At 34.4% G+C, this 23,302-nt stretch overlaps 1 protein-coding gene across 10 annotated transcripts in view; it reads right to left on the bottom strand.

Annotated features, from left to right (window-relative positions):
• The window catches only part of ARB2A (ARB2 cotranscriptional regulator A), a 484,742-nt gene that overhangs the window by 262,367 nt on the left and 199,073 nt on the right, over positions 1 to 23,302 (bottom strand). For 9 of the 10 annotated variants that reach the window (XM_078153129.1, XM_078153132.1, XM_078153136.1 and 6 more), the window contains one exon: positions 14,854 to 15,072. The exons of the other annotated variant lie outside the window; for it this stretch is intronic. In XM_078153129.1, the coding sequence (XP_078009255.1) occupies positions 14,854 to 15,072 (219 nt within the window). The remainder of the gene's footprint in view (positions 1 to 14,853; positions 15,073 to 23,302) is intronic. 10 annotated transcript variants of the gene reach the window in all.

Genomic DNA, 23,302 nt, shown 5'->3' with positions numbered 1-23,302 from the left:
GCATTAGAGGTCTTACTTTAACTTTTAAAATATCTCATTATGCATTGAGTTGACCATCTGTTGACTCTCATTGTCAGTACAAGGCTGATTTACATCCTTTTCTGGTCATTCATAATATCCTCAGTGATATCTTTAACACTATTCCTTGCATGTAAATCCTTTCTAATAACATGCTGCAGCATCCATTTATGAACACCATGCATCTTTTATCCTTTTGGTGACTTGTAATTTTGGTTCTTTTGAGGTTGTGGTGTTTCTTAATTTATAACCACATAATATCATTAGAGGAATGATGTTGAAATGATAGGTTTCTGTGGCAGGAGGCAGGCTGGTATGATTGATAATGGTATGTATTCTTCCAAATGTAATCCAGCCTGATTTTATTTACAAATCTGGGTGCAGCTTACTGTACATCTGTAGCATTAATTAAAAATTAATCAATTTATCATCTATAGTATAAGTGTGTATGTATATGTAAACTAACTTCATGGGCTCCTCTCTGCTTGGTTAGATGCCAATAGCCTAGGTAATATGCATTTTTCATCCACTTTATTTTTCCACAATGGATGTTGGAGAAATTGACTTGCTATTACTATAGATCTAATTGTCTAGGCTTCTGTTCTAGGGCTCATTGTGATTATTAAAATGTCATCTCAAGAGCTTTTGTAGTACCTTGGCTTCAAGAGGGAGTCCTTCCATGCAGTATCATCTTCTGTGATACTGATGAATATGGTGGGCAAACTGATGTCTTTCTTTTGTCTCACCAATACTCAATGGATCATTGAATAAACTTATTGCCATAGTCACATCTTTAAAAATGTATGTATTTCTAATACATCTGGCCTTGAAGGCTTTATTTTGCTCTCTTTGGATCAATGCATTGAAAATATATAATTAAAAAAAATACATTTTATGAAAGCATTATCTTTACCTCACAGTCACTTCACACTTCCAGTCTATTTGAACTCTTCCCTGGGACAAAGGAAAACATCTAAGCAAAATCATTAAAACAGTATTCATATCTGATAACATATGCAATATTCTGTCCTGGTAGCCATCTACCTCTCTTTCAGGAGGGAGGAGGAATGTTTCATTTTTCAATACTCTGGGACCTTCATTTCAAAAAAAAAAATTTAATCAATAAATAAATGTACTAGGATCTTGCTAAACTGTGTTACTTAATTATATATTCTCTTACAGAAAATCATCGTTGAAGCTTACCTGTTCATTTTCTGTGGTGTTTTTTTTTAAACCACTTATAGCCCAGATGTATGCACAGACCATTATGATACACATTTTAAAGGGGAAAAGCAGGTATATGTAAACAGAAGTTTCTTGCTTGCCTTTTGGGTTGGAGGATCATTTTGGAGTATTTTCTCTTCTTCTGAAACTTTTTTCTCTTAAGATAATGAAATCTGAGTGCTTTTAAAATTGTCATCTACAACACTGACTTCTCTGAACACAGTTGGTCAGATACAGTACCTCTTTCACAGTGCCTGACACACAGTAAGCACTTAATAAATTCTAGTTGACTGACTTTCTGCCTTTGTATTCCTAAGTGTAACTGTCACACCTTTATGAAGCACATCAAATTCTAAAACAATAGAATCAGTCAACTAGTATTAAGTGTGTACTATGTGCCAAGCACTGTGCTAAGCACTACATCTATACTCTGTCATTATTAATGAAAACATCACTATAAGGAGGGCAGCAGATTAGATCCTTTTCATGTTTGTTTGTTTATTATCCTTTCCAGTTTATAAATATTCTTAGAATGATTTCACTTAACTGAAGATGATGTCTATCACACACTCTACAAGCTCCTTTTCTCCACTGTTTTTTGTTTTGTGAGGTGATACTGTTCACAGTCTTCCTGATTCATCCCCTTGGTTCATGTTTTGTAAATGAACTTGTACTCTCAACTGGTATCCCCTACCTTTCCAGCCTTACCTCACACTACTTCTCTTCCACCTATTCTATGCTCTAGCCAAATTCCACTAACTAAATTTCCCTGAAAGTATTTCAAACTCTCTATCCTCTCTGTTTCTCCACACAATTTTGGAATGCCCTCAATGCTTCCCTCATCCCTGTGACCACTTATCAAATACAGGCCTCAATCGTTTGTAATACCTGGTTCCACATTTCCTGAATAGCCATACCACAGAGACTGTACCCATTCTAATACCTGTGCATGCCGATGTCTCCTTAAATATGCTGGCTTCCCAGTTCATTGGTCAACTTAACTCCAATGACTGTAGGTCTTAATTCCACCACTGCCATTTAAATAGATAAGTGGTCATATTATAAATATCATGAGCAGTCTATAACTCTGCTGTTTCTCAGATCTTTAATTCTGAAAGTACTTGCTTTGCTCATCAGTTAATCAACAAGTATTTATTAAGTACCTAATATATGCCAAAGCACTGTGATAAATACTGAGAATACAAAAAATAAAATAAAAAAGGCAGAGATATAGAGAGAAAGGAATGAAGGAAGAGCAGAAGGAAGGATCCCTATTCTTCTCAAAGAACATACATTATATTGGGGGAGACAACATGTAGGTATATATGGAAAAAATACAAAATAAATAAAAAGTGGTTACACAGAAAGTCATTGGGAATGAAGAACACTAGCAGTTTTCAGGACAAGGAAAGGCACTGAGTACAAGGTGGTGTTTGAATGTGTCTTGAAAGAAATGAGAAATTCTATTAGGTAAAGGTGATAAGGAAGTTCATTCCAGGCATGTGAAACATCCAAGGTAAATGCATGGGCTGTGAAGATGGAATGCCATGTGGGAAAAGAAGTTCAGTTTGGCTAGATGAGAGTATGAGAATGGGAACACAATATAATGAGGCTGTAAAGACAATTTGGGACGAAGTTGTGAAGGACTTTAGAAATCACAGCAGAGGAGCTTAAATTTTATCCCAAAGGAAGTTGCTAGAGTTTGAAGACTAGGGAAATGCACAGTGCCTGGCAAACTGTAGGCATATAATAAATGTTGACTGAATGATTAATTAATTAAATGGTATAGTCACGTTTGTACCTGAGGAAAATAATTTTGGTAGCTATGTGCAGGATGAAAAAAGTGGAGAAGAGTCTGAATCAGGGAGAATAATTAGAAGGCCATTGCTGAAATGGTTCGGATGAGATGTCACGAAGACCTGTATAGCTGTGTGAGTAGAGAGGAGTCATTGATGTGAGAAATATTATGGATGTAGAAACAAATTTTGGTCCTATGGGATATACAATTTGAAATGTCCAATAGGCAGATGGTGATACAAATCTGGAGCTCAGAGAGAGAGAGTTGGGAAAAATACATAGATCTGTGAATAGATGATAATTAAACCCATGAGAGTTTATGAGAGGGAAGGAGAAATGGAGGGAGACAAAGAGAGAAAGGCAGAGACAGAGAAAAACAAAGACAGAGAGAGAATATATGTGAGTATACATAAAAAAAACACAAAATAATTTGAGAGAGCCTTGATCGTAACCTCCTGTCCTTTAAACTCTTCCTTTACTTCATTAGTCCTAAATCTATTGCTCACCTTGACCATGATGGTGTTCTTCTAGTTCTCTATTCCTGCCTAGTCATGCAGTCTACTACCACTGCTTTGAGATTGCTTCCTTCTTTCACAGTCTGGACCTTGTAGTATACCAGTTCAACAATATACTATCCTCTCCCAGTGAATCCCTTTTCCTCTTGGTCCCTTGCCACTCACACCTTCACCCCTTGCCAAACCATGGCTATGTGCTTCCACCTTTGACCTCACCTTCTACCTTCTCTGCTTGTACTTGTTTGCTAATGAGCCAAGCTAGAGAAAGTCATGTTATCTGTGCTAATTGGGTCCTCTTCTTTTACTATCTCCTATCACTGCTGCATTATATCAGCAGCATGTCCTATTCCAGACCCCAAAGAATGCTACTCAGATAAGTGAGGTGATCCCTCTAAGTAGGACATTACATCCTATAGTGGGTTATTTATGCTTGCATTAGCAAACTATAATCACTTCTCCATCTCCACCTAACACTACAAGCGCAGGTGTGGTCTTCCTTGAAACATCTTCTGACTAACATTCTCATTCCAGTACTGTTTTAAACCTTGTCAGATCATCATTCTCATTAAGGAGTCTGGTACTAATTTCTAGATATATTCCAATTATATCTCCTTAGAGATGCAGGCATGTACCACTGCACCAAGGAATTGGTAGAATATAGTCAATGTTCCATTGACCTTCTTCAGTATTTTAAACAATACGTGACATATCACAAAACTATCCATACTACACAGTGCATTTTGAACATCTTAGTATTCCTTGTTCAGTTGTTTCAGTAGCATCCAACTCTTTGTGAGTTCATTTGGGGTTTTCTTGGCAAAGATACTGAAGGAGTGGTTTGCCATTGCCCTCTCGAGCTCATTTTATAGATGAGGAAATTTAGGCAAACAGGGTTAAGTGACATGCCCAAATTCACACAGCTAGTAAGTATCTGAGGTTGGATTTGAACTCAGGAAAGTGAGTCTTCCTGACTCCAGGCCTGGCAGTCTAGCCAATGCAACACAGCATTCCACAGATATTCCTAAAATTAACAGTCCTTAATGGGGTCTTCTAATGCTGCTAATGCACCCCACTAACATTTATGGTCAGGAAGACCTAGATTTAAATCTACCTTCAAATACTTACTAGTCATGAGACTCTGGGCAAGACACTTAACTTGTGTCTCAGTTTCCTTATCTGTAAAATGTGGATAATAATAGCATCTACGTCCCAATGTTGTTGTGAAGATAAAAGGAAATAATATTTTCAAAGTTCTAGATAAATGCTTTTTGGACAAATTTCAGGAGATAATAGAGGACAGAAGGGCCTGACATCATAAAGAATCCAACATGACTACATGACTGAACAATAACAACATATAAATGCATTATATATAAATATAATCTATTATTAACTTTCTAATAATTACAAAGTCATGGTGATATTTTACCCCATTTTTAATCATATATTGAATTGAATATATATATTCAATATTACTGAAATAGAATATGACCTCAAACTGGCACTTTAACACCATCACCATATGATAAGAAAGACAGTAAAAACAAGAGCTGGTCTTATTCAGAGATGGTTTCAGTGAGAAACAAAACACAACTCTGAATTGTCAAATTTGGCCTAGGAAAAAATGGGGGTAAAAAAGAAGAAAAATCTATAAAATTAAAAATTATCCCAGACAAATTCCATAAAACAGGTTCTTTAGGTTTTTATGGATATCTCACTTATCTGTTACTCCCACTTCTACTTGGGGTTCTTTCCTAGGATCTCTAGACAGGGCAACTATGTGGGGTAGTAGATAAAATGTCGGGCCCAAAGTCAGGAAGACTCCTCTTTTTGAGTTCAAATCTGGCCTCAGACGCTTCCTAGCTGTGTGACCCTGGACAAGTCACTTAACCCAGTTTGCCTTAGTTTCCTCAATTGTAAAATGACCTAGAGAAGGAAATGGCAAACCACTCTAGTATTGCTGCCAAAAAAAAAAAAAGAAAAAACCAAACCCAAATGGGATCACAAATAGTCAGACATGACTAAAACAACTGAACAACAACAGTAAAGGGTCTCTAGAGCTTTACAGGTACATAAAATAGTTTGATTACTACATACCCTAACTCAACTGATTGAGACATGTCTCCGGGAATAACAGAGCAACCAAAACACTTTTCTCTACCTTCCTGGCTTCTTAGCATTTTTTTTTTTTAGAAACTAACACTACTAACAGGGTTATATACTGAATCTATGTTCACCAGCCATCAAAAAAAAAATCTCACCTAGAAATAAATGGCAAATGATACTATACTAAAGCTTCAAGGTATTGACAAAGTATCTGAATGTTTCTCCTTTTTACATGGTATTTTATCTCAACTGGGCCTTCATTTCTTTCAAGCAATCCTTTCCAAATGCATCCCCTTAAAACTCCCTGCAATGACTGCTCTAAATATTCTTCTCTTAAGCTTCCTACACAACCTTATCCCCAACCATATTTTCTATAGTCCACACCTAAAAACTCCCTCAAGGGGAGACTATTCCACGAATCTTAGGCGTAGCGATGCTTCCAGCCCAGCACTCTTAGCCATTGTCCGGGGAAGCAACTCCTGTGTAGTTGCAGACTAGAAATAGCTCCTACAAGGACTACAGCCACAGACATTTGAAGACCCCAGAAAGTTCTTGCCACCAAAATCCCTGGCAAAGTCCAACATCAAGAAACTGATATCATTTTTATTGGTATAAAAAACATTAAAGAAGCAGCATTACCATTTGCTACTGCACTATAAGGACCAAGGGTCTTTTTTTTTTTAATATTCATTTATTTATTTTTAGTTTCAATTCACTTTTATAAGATTTTTAGTTCTGAATTTTCTCCCCCTCCTTCTTTCCCCTCTTCAAGATGGCATGAAATCTGATATAGGCCATATATGTACAATCATATTAAACATTTCTACATTAGTCATATGTAAAGAAGAATTAGAACCAAATGGAAAAACCACTAGAAAGAAAAAAAACAAAAAGAAAAATGAAAAATAGCATGCTTAATCTGCATTCAGACTCCATTGTTCTTTCTCTGGATGTGGATAGCATTTTCCATCTTTCGGAATTATCTTAGATCATTGCATTGCTAAGAAGAGCTAACTCTATCAAAGTGATCAAGGGGCTTTTCCCATATGACTTGCAGCTAAAACCTTCCATTGCTTTGGTTTCTCTCCCGTTAGAATGTGAGCACCTTGAGAGCAGGGACTGTCTTGCTTTTCTATTTATATTTCCACTGCCTTTGTACACAGTAAATGCCTAGTAGATATTTTATTCATTCATTCATATTCTTTTTAAAAGAAGCCCACTTAAACTTACTACTACTTCTTTTAACAGCTGAGCTACTAGAAAAATTCATTGATAGTCATCGCCTCCACTTTCTCACATTCTCCTCACTTCTCACTTCCCTGAAGTCTCATTACCCACTCAACTGAAATAATTTTCTCTAACATTGTTGTTCATTTATTTCAGTCATATCTGACTCTTTGCAACCCCATTTGGGGTTTTCTTAGCAAAGATGCTGAAGGAGTAGTTTGCCATTTTATTCTCCAGCTCATTGTACAGATCAAGAAACTGATGCAAGCAGGGTTAATTGACACAGGGTCACCCAGCTAGGAAATATCTGAAGCCAGATTTTAACTCAGGAAGATGAGTCTTTTTGACTTCAGGCCTGGCACTCCATCCACCACGCCACTTAACTGCACTCTTTCTCCAACATTAACAATAATCAATTTAATTAACAAAATCTAACAGTCTCTTCTTGGCCTTCTTATACTTGCCCTCACTACAGCTTCATAATGCTGACCACTGTCTCTTCCTAATATCATTTTTCCTTGGCTTCTATGATATAACTATCTTCTGATTCTTCTCTTGTCTGCTTCTGCTTAGTCTCCTCTTCTGGATCATTATCCATCAGTTATCTACTAAGCATGGATGATTCTGACAGCTATACCCTGGACCTTGTTTTCTTTGTCCTTTTCTCTTTATTTCTTTCCTGCTTCCCTTTCTCTTACCCTTCATCCTATATCTTCTCCTTCCTCTCCACCCTCTCTTTCACACATCTCATTTCATCCCATCATCTCATGGGTTCTCTCTTCCATCTCTATCAATATGATGACCAAATCTTTAAATGTAGCCCTAATCCTTTTCATGACCAGATCTATGACAGATCTCCAAATTTCTGCTCAATATCTTCCCTCTTCAAAGTTTCCATTCTGTGGTGGGCACTGGCATCTTTCCAGTCATCCCAGTTTACAACTTCAGAGTTTTCCTTGACTTTTTCCCTTTCCCTCACCTCTCATATCCAATCAGTGGACAAATCTTCCATCTCTCATAGTCATCCCCTTCTTTCCACTCATATGACTTTTACATTAATTTGGGCTCCCACCATGTTTCACCTGAATTAATGCTAGCTTCTGGTTAGCTGGTAGCCTCATTCCCAGGCTCCTCCCTCTAATTCATCTTCCTCACAACTGTCAAATTACTATTTCTAAGGAATAAATCTGACTACACCACTCCCTTGCTCAAAAATATTTTAATGGCTTCCTATTACCTGAGGATAAAACAAAATTCCTCAGCATGGTTTTTAAAATCCTGCAATCTCACTCCTACTTACCATTCCAGATCTCCTTCCTGTTATTCCCAGTCACAGTTTCTACACTGATGTCAAACAGGCCCTAAACTAGCTGTTCCCTAAACTCAATATTGCTTCTCCTCTTTCTGTGACCCACACAGGTTGTCTGACACATCTGGAATATACTCCCTCCCCCCTGCCCTTACCTGGACTTCTTAGAATCTTAGTTCCTTCATGGCTCATCTCAGGTTCCATTTGCTGCATGAAATCTTTCCTGATTTTCCTATTTGTCAGTTCTCTCCCCACTTCAAATTATCTTGTATTTTCTTATCAGTACACAGTTCTATCTATATCTTAGTGAATGTAAGCTCCTTCATGGCAGAGCCTGCTCTGTTTTATCTTTGAATTCTCAGCATGTACTATACAATTTCCAGTACAGAATAAACAATTAAAGCATGTTTGCAGAGTCCAGATGTTATATAATAACTAATATTGATTAAATGTCTAATGTTCATTCATAAAATGGTCAGTTTTGCCTCTATTGTCATTTCAACTCAATCTAAAGATTGTGACTATTTGAATGATGGTTATCTTCCTTGGGATCTGGCTATTATTATTTTAAAATCAAGTTTGTTGAACCTGAGGGCAGTTAAAAATTATGCCGATTTAATCTCTTGTCTCTAAGGCTTATTATATAGTATTTTTATGTGATTATATTATATATTATTATGTAGTATATAGCACATGTTACATAGTATTAGTTATATATGTAGTATTAGTTATATATATTATATAGTATTAGTTATTTTTAATACTTTTGATGTGCTTAGATCTGCTAACAAGTAAAGAAACAAACCATTAGGTTGAGAATGGAAATGTTAACAAAGATAAATTCAAAATGTTTCTTACTGATTAAGGAAATTATCTAAGATACACATAACATACTATTCATGACAAGAAGTAAAGTATTTAGGGAGTATAGTTGTCTCCACTGTCCAGGATATTTTCTTATATCCAAAGAAAATCACAAAGTATTGACATGTACAATAAATTTTTGAGTACATAATGTTAAGATGTAATTATAACACTTAGAAAATGTAGTCAATAATCTTACCATCTGATTTATACAGGACTGTCCTGTAAATTCAAACCATAAAAAAAGAGTCCCTTCTATAATATGGACCAAAATATCTAAACTTTTTTTATCTTCGCCAACTCCCAGCTGGGTGTTATATACATAGGTACATAGGTGGTACTTATAAATTAAGACCAAAATATGTTTTTATCCAAACTTAAAAGTTTTATATATAAGTTGTTGAAGAAAATACAAAGGTCTACAATGCTGTTGTGTTCCAAATGCTATTTATTGATATAATGAAAATAACTCATATGATGACTATTCTATTTAATGAGCAGTAGCAGCAGAATTTATTTCAAAAACCTGAATAACTCCTTCAAAAATGAGACAACTTATTTTAATGCAACTGGTAGACAAATATGAACTAGCTAAATTGATGGTACCTTTGGTTTTTATTACTTTGAACTACCTATGAAAAGATTTGGAATGAGAAATAAAGGTAAAATTTTACATATGGTCTATAATGGCAAATCTAATTTCTGGGGAAAGTAAAACCCAGTATGAACAGCAGCAGCCCCTGGTGGTCTAAAGGAAAAAACACCAAAGTAGTGCGTCTCTAATCATGGGGGTGGAAATATGTTTTTTAAAAGAATATATGTACATATTTAGCCATTTGACTCAGTTCTCCACCCAACACGTTAAAAAACAGATGCTTTAAAAATGATCTGTTGGCAATATGCTTGTTAAAATTTTATCAGTTGGAATATTAAAATTCATTATGAATTAATTAACACATTATATAAAAATAAATTTTTTCATCATTTTGTAAAGTAATATAACCAGTAGTGACTAACATTGGGAATTTTGTGTGTCTTTATTTGTGTTGCTGAAAAAGAAACTAAATTTATAAGATTACTATGAAATTGATGACATTTTCTGTCTTCACTCTTGAATTCAGTTGGCAGATGTTTTCAAGAACAAAAAATTCTGTCTTATTACAAAACATATTAAGCAGGTTTTCCTGCCAGGCATGTCTGACATGATGTTTATTGCCTAGACCAAATCAATCCCCTTAATAAGCTATAATATATGCCAGCAAATACATTATTTCATAGTTAAGTAAAGTTACAGCATAAAATAATCAGTACTTTGATCTCTCTCACTTTGTTCTTCATGTATCAGAATGTAGTACACAATCTGTTAGTCATATCTATTGATATTCATTTGGTAAATAAAGCAAAATTATTCTTTTGTAACCTTAATGTTTCAAATCCTTTGCACTTTCACTTGTGCTTTGCTGTACTAAATATTTGCAATCATTTGTAAAAAACAAAAAAGGATCTGGTATTTTCCAGATACCTAAGGAAAAAAATATTTCTTTAAACAGAGAATATTACAGATTTTAGTATATTAGGAAAATAAAATGGTCTAAAACAGGAGAAAAGCTAGCTTTAACATGGAATTATAGAATTATAGCTACAAAGAACCTTCAGAAATTGTCTATTTCAACCCCATTATTTTACAGATGGGGGAACTGAGGCCCAAAGAGATGAAACAACTTGTCAAAGATGACATAGGTAATAAATGGCAGGAGTGGCATCTGAACCTGGCTCCTCTGAACACGTACAACAAGAATAAGACATCATTATTATAAAGGCAACCCCATGGTTATCTCCTGATCATCTGTTCTTAAGCATGGACTACTATTGTTCATATGGGACTTTTCTACACACCTCCTCCCATACTGAATTCTCTACTTGGATAAAAATGTTTTTATCTTTTATTTTTTTAATCCCCAAATCTTATTAAATGTTGGATAGAAGAAATAAATGGACACCAATGGTATAGCCAGTAAATATTAGTGTACTACCTATGTAGTTTCCCCTAGTATTAGTACATTTTTTAGTATAGATAATTTTAAAAGATATTTCTTTTTAAGCATTGAGCCATGTGTGAACAATGTCAAAAATTCGGATGAATATTTAAAAATCCAGACAAAACCCCAGCTCCTATACAGATAAGCAATTGCATATTAAGAAATACGCAAATTTTAAATGAATACCAACAATTAATTTTTAAAAATACTTATTGAGTACCTACTGCATGAAAAACTCTGTCAGAGAAATAAAGTGGTATTAGAAATGGTCCCTGCTTTTAAGCATCCTACAAATGGGCTGATTTTGAAAGCCCAATGCAAATGTGAGGAAGTTAAGGGCATGAGACAAAACACAGACACTTGAAAAGTTAAATAAGGATAAGAGACAACAATACCAGAGATGTCACAAGGTAACTGATGAAGTACCCCAATAAATAGTATGGATAATATGTTCTATGAGTACAAAGAAAGGGAGGATCACGATGAGTTTCATAGGTCAGAGAAGACTTCAAAGACAAGCTGGGCCCAAAGTTGGGTCTTAAAAGTATAGGATGGATTTCTAAAAGTAGAGAGGAAAAGGAGGCACATGCTTGCTCTGTACTGAGTGAGGGAAAGTACAAGAAGTTTTTAGGAGACAAGCAAGTTTGACTGGAGCAGAACATTCATGTAAGGGAGCTATACTAGAAAAAAGCTGTGATAGGTTTTCATTCAGAAGTTAGTGTTGTGTTGACAAAAATTTTACAAAGGTCATTAAAAAAGCAATGTTGCTCCTCTAACTTTATTCATTCACCTGAAAAATGGGCAGGTTAACTAAAGTGTTAAAAGTGTTTCGAGAGAGATACTAAAATAAGAAGTAATTATTATTTTTCTCTAATTGTTAGAAGAGTCAGCATCTTAAAAATCAAAATTAAATCACGGACACTGGAATGACTCTTGAGTACATTCAATTAACCTCCCCATGCGGAAGTTTCCCTATTGATAAATAACTTCAGAACTCCTTTACAGGCTGGTATCTCGGTAAAAATTAACACTTGAGACCTTCGTAACATATCATCTTTATAATTCAAGGAAAAAGATCTGTCTCATGGTATACTCAGATTTGTGAGAAAATAGCTTAAAACTTCACTAAGACTTTTGGAACACACAATGTGTGTGTGTGTGTGTGTGTGTGTGTGTGTGTGTGTGTAATTCTCAAGATTAAAAAAAAACTTTCTAGTTTTGAATATGCTCTCGAGATTGTAAACCACTGCTTTTTCAGAAGTACAGATAGAGTATGACAATACACCAGAAGAAGTCAATTCTAACTGGATCCTAGTGACCTATAAGATGAATGCACCAAACACTGAGCAGTTCACCCCATCTCTCGTTGAAAGGATAAAACCTTACTATCTAGCAGGGTTACAGAGAGCACATGCATCTCTGCTCCTTTGCAAACTGCTCTGAAGTTTTTAAGTGAAAAGGTGTGAAGTTCAAAATACTATTGTATATCTAAAAGTATGAGTAATGCATGTAGGATTTTAATTTATATGATCTACTTTTTGTCTTTCACTATTTCCTGAGGTAGAAGAGCTACTTTATGGGAGACATGGGATAACACAGAAAAGCAAGGGAAAGAGGTTGAAAGATGTAATACGAGGAGGCAAAAAAGAATGACAGATGAGTGAAAAAAAAGGAAAGAAGAGTAAGAAAAAGTAGAACAGATGAAAGAATTAGAGGTGAAAAGACAAAGAAGTAGAAAGGCACTTAAAGAAGGCAAAACAAAGATAATTCATTTTCAGTGTTAAATCCAGGAAAAGTTAAAACTAGGGATAAATGAAACAGATGTGAAATACAGAATAAAGAAAATGCACACATACAAGAGAACAAAAGGAAAATATAAGTAAATGGTGACAAGATAAAGAGAAGATAGAAAAGAAGAAATAAGACCTAGAGAATTAGATTTCAGGAATAGATCCTTGTACTATACATGTCACAGGTAAACACAAAAACCAAGGAAGTAAAAATACATAGTTGAACACAAATAAAGTTTCATTTTTTGTTTCCATTTCAGAACATTAATTAATACTACTAATGTTATGTGAATTTTTAAATACTTTAAATTCATTCCTAGGAAGTCTAAATAGAAGAAATGTGACAGATTTTTGATTTTACAATATCATAAAATGTTAGCAGAGACATGGAAGCCTCAGGTAGCCTAGTAAATAAGACGGCAGCAGTATGAACTCAGAGAAGCTGCCATTAGACAAGAGTGATATGACTAAATGAAGAAAAGGAAGAATATTATTTGATCTCAAATGTGATACTTTTTGATGTTTTCAAATAATGATAATGGTTCACATGATGCTAAATTTGTGCATGTTCTCTCTCTCTGTGTCTTTCTCTCTCTCTCTCTCTCTCTCTCTCTCTCTCTCTCTCTCTCTCTCTCTCTCTCTCTCTCTCTCTCTCTCTCTCTCTCTCTCTCTCTCTCTCTCTCTCTCTCTCTCACCCCTGTGCCCCTGGCTTTACAAGCTATATGGGAAAATCTGAGGCTCCTGAAGGGCTTTCTGCTTTAGATTCACTTAAAGCCTTGTGAATCTGAGAACAAACTTCACTATTTGGTTACCATCTTAATTTACTCAATAGACTGACACAGGGCAAATGCTGTATTTTCTCTGAGTGAAAATTCCACAAAGGAAAAGCATAACCTGTGAGGCAAAATAGTTTTTATTTTTCCCCAAAAGTGGCATAAGATATGTCTATTACTAGTTCCTATAAGTTTAAAAACAAGCCAAGTTGTAGGATGTGAGACATTACCACTATAACACAGTACAAATAAAAATGGTAATTATTCTATTCTTTAAACATCTCCAAATATCTCATCTGAAGAAGAAATCTATTTTGTTTTGCTTTCTCTTTGGTATGTCTGACATGCTTTACTCTTAAATTAAACTTCCACCTTCCATGATAAGAGCTAAATTGAATGAATTTGTCTCAAACACAAAATCCACAGTATGTATATCAAGCAGAATGTGTCAAAGTGCAAATAAAATTGTTTGTGCCCCCTGTAGAATTAGAAATCCTCAGGAAGCACTGTTCTAACGATCCCATGCTGCTAGCATTACCAAGTGCAAAGGTTCATTGAGTAAGAAAAGAGCAAGGGACAGAGTTCCCTCATTACACCATTCCTGAACTATTCTAACTTAAATATTCATTAAGATATTAATAACCCTCACTCCCTTCATCTGCCTTCAGAAGTTAAGCTAAGACACAATGAATGGCTGCTCCCATGAAAATAACGTTACCTGATAAAACTGCTACCACACAAGATGAACACTGGTATAAGGCACAGTAGATTATTAATTCAGCAGGTAATACATTTTTTACAATAATTAGATGATCTATACTCTCTCTAATGGACAACAGAATGACACAGTATTTTAAAAGATACAGTAGGTTGTAAAGTTGTCTTTCAAAGTATTTTATATGTATATCATGATAAAATTATTTTAGTGGACTTCCCACAAACAGAGACCCTGACCCAAAAGGAAGGCATACTTTTCATCTGAGGCTTATATGAAATGGCACATGGACTTCAAATGATGTATTTGAGAAATTTATCAAGGTTATTTTCTGACTGGGAAAGAAAATACCCTTAAGAAGTTGATGCTCACAAGAAATAAATTGCTGAAAAAGCCAAGTACTTCATGTGAAAAAACCTTTTTTGAAAAAAAAAAGTAAATCAAGAAATAAAGGAAAATGTAGCCACTTGACTTACTCTAATATATAATGGTATCATCTCTTTTTCTTTCTGAGGGTTACGATACTTTTCATAAAAATCACGCCGCTTCTTTGCTTCTTTGAAGTTTTTATCTTTTCTTTCACGTTTTTCTGCTGGCTCATCTGAACCATCAGAAGATAACTGCACTTGTGATTTGGTCTTTTCCACTTCAATATAGTTTTCATTGGGATTGAGCACTATTACTCCATACCCTTCCTGTTGTAAAAAGAAAGGGAAAAAAGTAATCACAGAAATATTACCAATTTCTAACAGTATTAACATTTTATATTAAGTAAATTCATAGTCCTATATTTCATAAGTCATCATATTATAACAAGGGCTATACTTTTTTCTTTTGGTCATCTAAGGCTTTGAATTTAATTTATTGTGGTATGGGTTGCATATGTAAATAAGCAGACTTTACATTAACAGAAGCAAAGAAAAACAAGCAAAACTATGACATGAAGATTGTTAATTTAAACAAAAAGGTTTTACTCTAGATCTCCTAAAGAAAAATAATCTTTGGCAACACTGACAAGCACCACCCACACTTACACTTTCCAAATGTCCTTACTATTCAGAAGACATGCAATGAGAAAAATAACCATCTTGGTATGGAGTTTCACAACTTCCATGCTGCCTTAAATGAGTTTTCTTTCTTTTCATCCACATTTCTGTTTTGGTTTATTGTGTTTGAATACTGACAGAGAAGAAAAAAAATAGAAGGAAAAAATGTGCCTAATATTCTATATATTTATGATCACATAAAGAGCAGAAACCTTATCCATTGTCCATCTCATATAGTTGATTTGCCTGTTCAACTTCAGGAGGCTATACAAATCATTTTTAAAAATTAATATGTTTTTTTAAAAGTATTACTATAGTATATGTAAATTACTATTTTTAAATTCTGAGATTTTTATTTTCAAGTCACTTCCATAAGATCTTTTTATTGAGGACTAATACCACAAAACATTTAACATTTCAAAGATTAGAAACCAAAAATATTTGTTGAATTGTTAATAAATGTTTAATCCACATGTGTGATTTTCCATTTGGAGACTGGTATAATTGATCTATGAGTATTTGGGGACTGGAGGAATTGAGTCATTAATATTCACTTTTGGAAAAATTTTCAACATTTTAAACTTAAAAGCAAAAATGGAGAAAACAAAAATGTTAGCACCACTAACCCTCAAATAACATTTGCTAGAGGACATTTTGAAAGTATTATATATCTTTCTTTTTCTAACCAATTTTATAGCACACTGAGAAGAACTGTGATGTTCACAATATTTATACCCTTATAAAACTCTACATGGTCATATGATAGTAAGTTCTACATTATGATACAAAGAAGGAGATTTAGACTTATAGATAATTAAATCTAAATGGAGTTTCATGTCTATCCCCAAAACATTACCTATTTTAAAAATTCAAACTCTAGGACCCGATTTGAATTTTAAATGTCACATTTCTTGTTCAAGTGACCCATCAGAAGCTGATCAGAACCCACACAACTGATAACATTACAAAAAATAAAAGAATATTATCATTTAACCAGTATTATTACTTCAAAGTACATTGTTACTGAACTTGGTATTTTTTTCAGGTATTTCAAATAGCACAAAAATTATACTGGGGTTGTTTTCCTTCTCATCCAATCAATTAGTATATTTTTCAACTACCTTGATTCCTCTGTGTGTGTGTGTGTGTGTGTGTGTGTGTGTGTGTGTGTGTGAAGATATGGATCTCAAAGGATTCTTAATTCTACTCTAAAAGGTTCTCAGTGTAAATACAGGACTTCCTTTCAACAGATATGAAAATCATTTAATCAATGTACACAAAATTGATTGATAAAAGAGGGTACACCTATTCAACATATATCCTTTTAAGATCATATGATCTCTTAGAATTCTTAGTCAAAAGCTCCTTTTATGAAAGACTTATAAAATATTCTTAGGCAGAAATAAATACTTCATCTTCATTTTTATTTAAACATCTCAAATACAAAGCATATGAGAAGATTAAAAAAAAATCCCTATCTACCTAGCTCGTAAGCCAAAGCTATACCAACAAAAGATACTTTATTTGGTCTTGCTTTATTCTAATCTGTATAGCTATTCAAAAGTCTTGTAACACATTGTGATCACTGTCAGGTAGACAGATTGTCACTTGGTGATTTTCTACAGTTGGACACACTCGACTAGTTATCAAAATCACATTTGAAGGAAGTTCCTACCCTTCTTCCTTGTGCTTCTTACAACTTTTCATGCCCTTCTCAAATTTCTGCTATAAATTCCCCTCCCACTAAAACTAAGTTAAAGGACACTGTTGCACTCTGCTAAACAGGGTGAAATGGAGGCATTCAGTACACTGTCTCTGGTATAAGGAACATAGTCAAAAAAGGTCACCATAGGCCAAAAAGAAAATTGCCTCCTTACTAGATTTTGTACCATGAGTAAGTGGTCTCCTGTCATGTTCCTTTCCTGCCCTCTTCTCTCAGTTGAATTGAACTTTTCTTTTCTTTTCTTTTTTTTTTAAACACAGCTTTGGAATCTGGCTATCCCAAAGTAGGATCTCAGAATAAAAAAGAGAGCTGAGAAAAAAACCAGAGAATTTCAAATGTAGAAGAAACCTCAGCGATGTGAAAAATTTCCAACTGAAGGCAAAATAAATTTTAATAAATTGGTATAATGTGAACATCATAATTATGTAATAACTGAATTTCAATTTAAAAAACTTCTCAGAACAAATTAAAAATATTTCAGAAATGACAAGTGTCATGCTACATGAAATCCACAAGTTCAGTAAAAGAAACTGATTCTGTGATGGGGGAGGTGAGTTGAAGGTATACATTTACAATTTTTTTGGAACCCCTACTAATACAAACTGAAAAATTTTGTCGATTATAATTTTACGTGCATCATGAAATCTGAACCATTACGTGTGTAGTCTAAACTAGTCTAAAACAGACACACAAATCATCAAAGAAGTAGAATTTGTCTAAGTTATTGATTATGTAACAGAAAATTACATGACTCATTTGTCCAATTTTATAAGGACACAATGTCAATTTTTCACTGAGGCTTCAACAGATGAAAAATGATTCTATTTTTAAAATCACCACTATGTATATCAATTAAAGGATTTTTATCAATTAGATGAGAACATAAAATTTCTTCTTTTTAACACCTGGATTGTACAGAAAACAGTTTATTCTTTTAAACATATCAGATCTTTAGACATAACAAATCCAAGCAAAAATCATCTTGAATATTTATCCAAGGGCCTTTTCTCTAGACATCTCACAAAATCATTACTATCCCAACTTTCAAAAAAGATTTCCAAGCTAAATTCCCATCATTCCATAAGGAAATTAATTTTATTTTTATTCTTTTTTGTTATTTCGAGTAACACAAATAATAACACTGAATATAAATTATCCTTTATTTTTAATAAAAGCTATGTGCACTACTTCTATTATACCCTTACAGAGCAGGAAAAATAAGCAGTCATGCATCAATACTTTAACCCTATCTACTGCTCTAAATGGTGTATGTGTGTGTGTGTGTGTGTGTGTGTGTGTGTGTGTGTGTGTATAAACACTAAAAGTTTGCCTTTCTCTTTATTTCATCCTTGAAATAGCTACACGCCTGAAAGGTTTCAGTATCTCAATATGTGGTACCAATTTTGCCGCAGCTTAGCCTTAGAAAGGATCATTGAAAAAACTATGGAGAATAAATAAACATGCACATGAAAATTAGGCAAAGACAAAATCTCGATCACTAAAAATGACAATTTTATATAAAATATTATTAATTAGATGACATAAAATATTTCAATAAAGATGAAGTGTGAAACTTCTTAAATTGCCCTCTCTTTTTCAGTAATTCAATCAAGAAATACTAAAAGGCAAATGTCATTCAATTTTGAAGTGCTGCAAAACTATTCTAGTAACAGAAGCCTCAAATAAATAGTAATATTCTAAAATTACTTTTCAGGGCTGCTTTCGAAAATTAGCATTTTTGTTTACATCTAGACTCTTAAAACCATCCATTTATACTTAATCACTTCTTAAAGAGAATAACTTTCTTGCCAGATGAAATTCAGCTTTTTTCAAATGCATTTGGAAATTTATCCTACAATCTTTAAAAAGATATGATAAAATTTTATTTGATTTATCCAAGCCAATCTTAATACAGTGTATTTCCAGAGGCAAAACAGATGCACATTACAGTTAACTAATTCTATATTTTCTTATAACAAATTTAGGAGGGAAACACAAGGACAAATAATGATAAAAAGCATGCTTTATCCCTTAATTCATCACATCAAACTCATTAATAATGATAGTTTTCCTTTTAGACCAGTGTTTGCAAGGCAATATCTCTAGACTCTTAAATACTACCTCAAGTTTTATTTCTAATCCTAGCATTTCATTCAATAACAAACACTTTCTTTGGTTTAGATTGATAACCTGGAACTCCAAGCCACCTTTACTTTTAAGTTTTACAAATACATTTGCTAATAAATAATAGTTCATTTATCATTCAATCAGAAGATGATGGCTAAGGTTAGAGTGGCCTCAAGCAGACAGGTGGTGGTGAATACAATGAGCTAAAGAGGAACCTTGATACCCGAATCAAATAGATGGACAAGGCGCCCTCCTCACAAAGATGCAGTAGATAGATAATTAAGAGTTGCCTGACCAAAAGCAGGATGGTCTCACAATGAAGCCTCACACCAGATGCTAGAAAATGAAGATTTACACAAGTTAATTTTGCCTGTTAGTCACCATTCGTAAGCTCAATGGAAATCTAAGACAGTTAAGGCAAATGTTCTATCTTTTCAAATCTCATGTGGTGGGCTAAATGCATAATGAGCTGAAAGTACTCATCCTGCGTATTAATCTACCAACATGCTATGCCATATGTGACCAGACAGGTCAGGGCCTAAAGTGGGATCCCTTGACCTATGTAACTATCTTTTTGGCCTTCAAGTAAGAGATGGTTTTCCTAAGCTTTATCAGTCAGATTTTCCAAGTTCAACAAGCTATCTAGACTGGTTGCAGCAAGATCACAGCTAATCCCTCAGGGAAATGAATCTCAGAGTGTTCTGATCTGTAAACTAAATCTGCCCATGGTTAAAATGGACAAACTACTGTCCATTCATCTATCTGAAAGATCTATGTTCTGTTTATTGCTCATCTTTGTCATAAGAAGGGGATGCATATGTCACTGTTGCAACATCTTAGGTGCAACAGTGAGATGAGGTCATGACAACCAATCAGAAGTCACTAGTGAAGCGTTAAAGTAAACATAGCTGTTGGAGCTGCAGCAATGCTTGAAAAATGCCCCCTCCATTATTGGAGCAATTTTCTCAAGACGTGACCTGCGACTGAAATGCCTGAAATGTCGGGGTTGACTCGATTTTGCATTTCCACCTAAATGTACATTTTGGTGACGACACCCTGATAATACTTTTGTAAAACTTTCATCCCGAAGTTCTACTTCTCCTGGTAGCTGCCCAGACATAAGGGCTGTGATCGAATGTGTAAAAATGCTGCTGTTACAGACAAACATACATTGTCCCACTGAGTTCCCAACTTCAAATAGCTCCTCAAGTTAGTCAAGAAAAGAAAACATGCCACAAAAAGTTTTCAGAGGACCACCTGTTGTCTATTATTTTTACATAGCACTTACTCATAAATCATAACACAGGGTAATTAATCAAGCTGTCAAAGAGAAGGTCAGAGGTTATATGGTGGAGTCAGAAGGTCATGCATGGGCTGATAGAGGTCAGGGTCACACTGCATTCCTCATTATCAAGTTGGGATGAGAGAGAGACGGCCCAAGCAGACAAAAGTGAAAGCAGATGGAGAAGTGAGTGGACAGAAAAAAAGAAAATTTCACAAACAAAAAGAAAAGAGAAAGAAGACTGTCAGCTGCCTTCAAGAAAAGAACAGAGGAGCAAAGAAATACACTGAAATGCGCTCAAAGGGCCTCAGGAAAATAAAGAAACTACAATTTTATTAATTAAATAAATTGAATATAACTTCTTGTTTTCTTTTTTTAATCAATACACACTAAGCAATATTAGAAAATATGTGAATTTGGTTCACTTTACCTTTTCAAGTCAGTGAACTCAAGATAAGTTAGCATAAGGTAAACAGTTACTTGAATGAAGGGTAATTTACATGAAAAAAAATTTTTATACTAAGAAGTTTCTTTCCTTCCAGAAATGGTGTGGGATTACAACATATGAACAAATAAAAGTTTTCAGTCATTGCATGGATAATGTTCATTGAGCAAGACACCAAAATATTCACAAATACAAAAGCATCATAAAAGTCCTTTTGAATAACACAATAGTTATAAAATATTCTAACATTACACTGGCCTGAATTAGATGCAGAATACTGTGCAAAATTAGCTGTCACCCTTTCCTCAAAATCTTTGTTAATCTCATTTTGAATGTTTGCAGCTTTATCAACACATGCATCAATGTCAGCTCCTTGGTTACTGAACCGCTGTAGTTGGAAGAAGATATAATTAAAATGTTTTGGCACAGAAAAGGTGAAATTGTATCTTCCCCTGTTCCCTTCGGAGTCTGTAAAACATGTAAGATATATTGACAAACACACACCCTTGTCTCTAGTCCTGACGTCCCAGGTCACCCAAATGCTAGTTATTTCAAAACATTCACTTTACACTTGCCCATACCGTCACCTGCTGTGTGACTAACTTTTAAAATGTATTAGAGCATTCTATTTTTTAAACACCACTAACTCAAGTGTTCTATTAATGAAAATAAGTCACACACACACACACACACACACACACACACACAAAAACCTTCCCCTCATCTTTCACTAATCATGCACTTATAACCAGGTCCAGCAGTACATTTAATTTGGTTTTTGTTTTTGCTAGTTGCTAACTTGGTTTTAATATCACGAAAATAAGTAAATTATTAATTATGCAAGGTCCACAGACAGAAATAAGGTATTCTGAAGTATATTAATTTAAATTCTTTACTTTTAGCTTAAGAAAGAGGAACACACACTTGGACAAATGGAGGCAACAAGTTGTGCTGTTTCCCTGTCAATGACAGATTCCTAAGTGAAAGCAAGATAACACACAGCTAGACACACATCTTTACTATGTAGTCCCAAACTCGGGCTTAGATAAACCAAAGCAAGAGCAAAGAAGACTTTGCATTTCTGGGTGGTCACAAATAGAGAGTCCCTGTTTTGTATTTTACAGTAAACATTTTGTAGTAAATAGTCCTGAGTGGCAGGCAAAGAACTTCTAACTCAATGCAAAAATACAGGGTTTACTGGAGTGACTTCATAAGTTACGTTTCTCACTCAAACTCTGCATTCCAGCACCTCAGAAATACTGGACAACCTCTTCATGTTACATGGCACCAAGGCAGAAAAGATGTCCTAGAGCACACTGTCATTTATCTATATGATTAAAAGCTACTTTTTTGGCTAAAGAAATATACTAGAGTACCAAACTCTACATCTTCCTCTATCTAAAAACTATACCAATTTTTTTTTCTTACTCAATTTTCTTGAAAGACAAAATTCTAAGTCTTAAAACATGGTCCCGTCCCTCTCACCTCAAATGTAGCTAGTAATTTACTGAATATATTGTCTCCTTGGTGTTTCTAGAGGCCATTTCTTAGGACAAGGACATACTGAAGAGTGGGCTGTTAAGCTCAAGACTCCCTTCAATTCATGGCATTTTCATCCCCTAAAAAATTTCAAAGCAGAATTAAGTACAAATCCCTCAATATGTCTGTATATATCCCCTTTTAATCTATAGATAAGGAAGATAAAGAGGAAGCAAGTAAGAGTGGCAAAGATAGGACACAACCTATGGTCATACCTAATGGTTTATAAAAACAATCTTGAAGATATCCAGACTTCCAAAGAAATCTAATACCAAGTATTGTTTGTGAGTGATGTCTAGTGTTTAAAGTTATTGCATAAAATAATGATAATAATAATAAGGTGAATTGCTTTAGTGTACACATGCATTCATATACTTTAGGAAATAAAGGCTCAAAATCTAAGGGTAGAGCCTCTATTCACACCTACCTCCAAACAAACAGGTGCAACTCAGTACAGCTATGATTTTTCCTTCCCACAGTGACCTATGTCAGAAGATCTGCTCATACTTCTTCTGCTAAATAATTTAATTACTTGTGAGTTATGGTTTCTTTGTAACCTTTTAAACGACTAGCTCATTAAAATGCAAAAATATGCAAAACATGATGTCACTGGGTCAAACAGCTGTGTTGGTAAAATTATGGCTGTGAATGTCCCTAAGAACATGAAAATATTAATAATTTATATTGCTCATTAGATGGCAAAAACTCTTTAAACAGATTTAGAGACAGATTAATTTTATAATCACAAAATGCTACACTACCT

This window comes from Phascolarctos cinereus, unplaced genomic scaffold (assembly GCF_003287225.1).
Source record: "Phascolarctos cinereus isolate Bilbo 61053 unplaced genomic scaffold, phaCin_HiC Scaffold_4;HRSCAF=312, whole genome shotgun sequence".
In the NCBI taxonomy this organism is placed as follows: Eukaryota; Metazoa; Chordata; class Mammalia; order Diprotodontia; family Phascolarctidae; genus Phascolarctos; species Phascolarctos cinereus.
The sequence above is the reverse complement of the archived record's forward strand: the minus strand, read 5'-3'. Positions and strand labels throughout refer to the sequence as shown.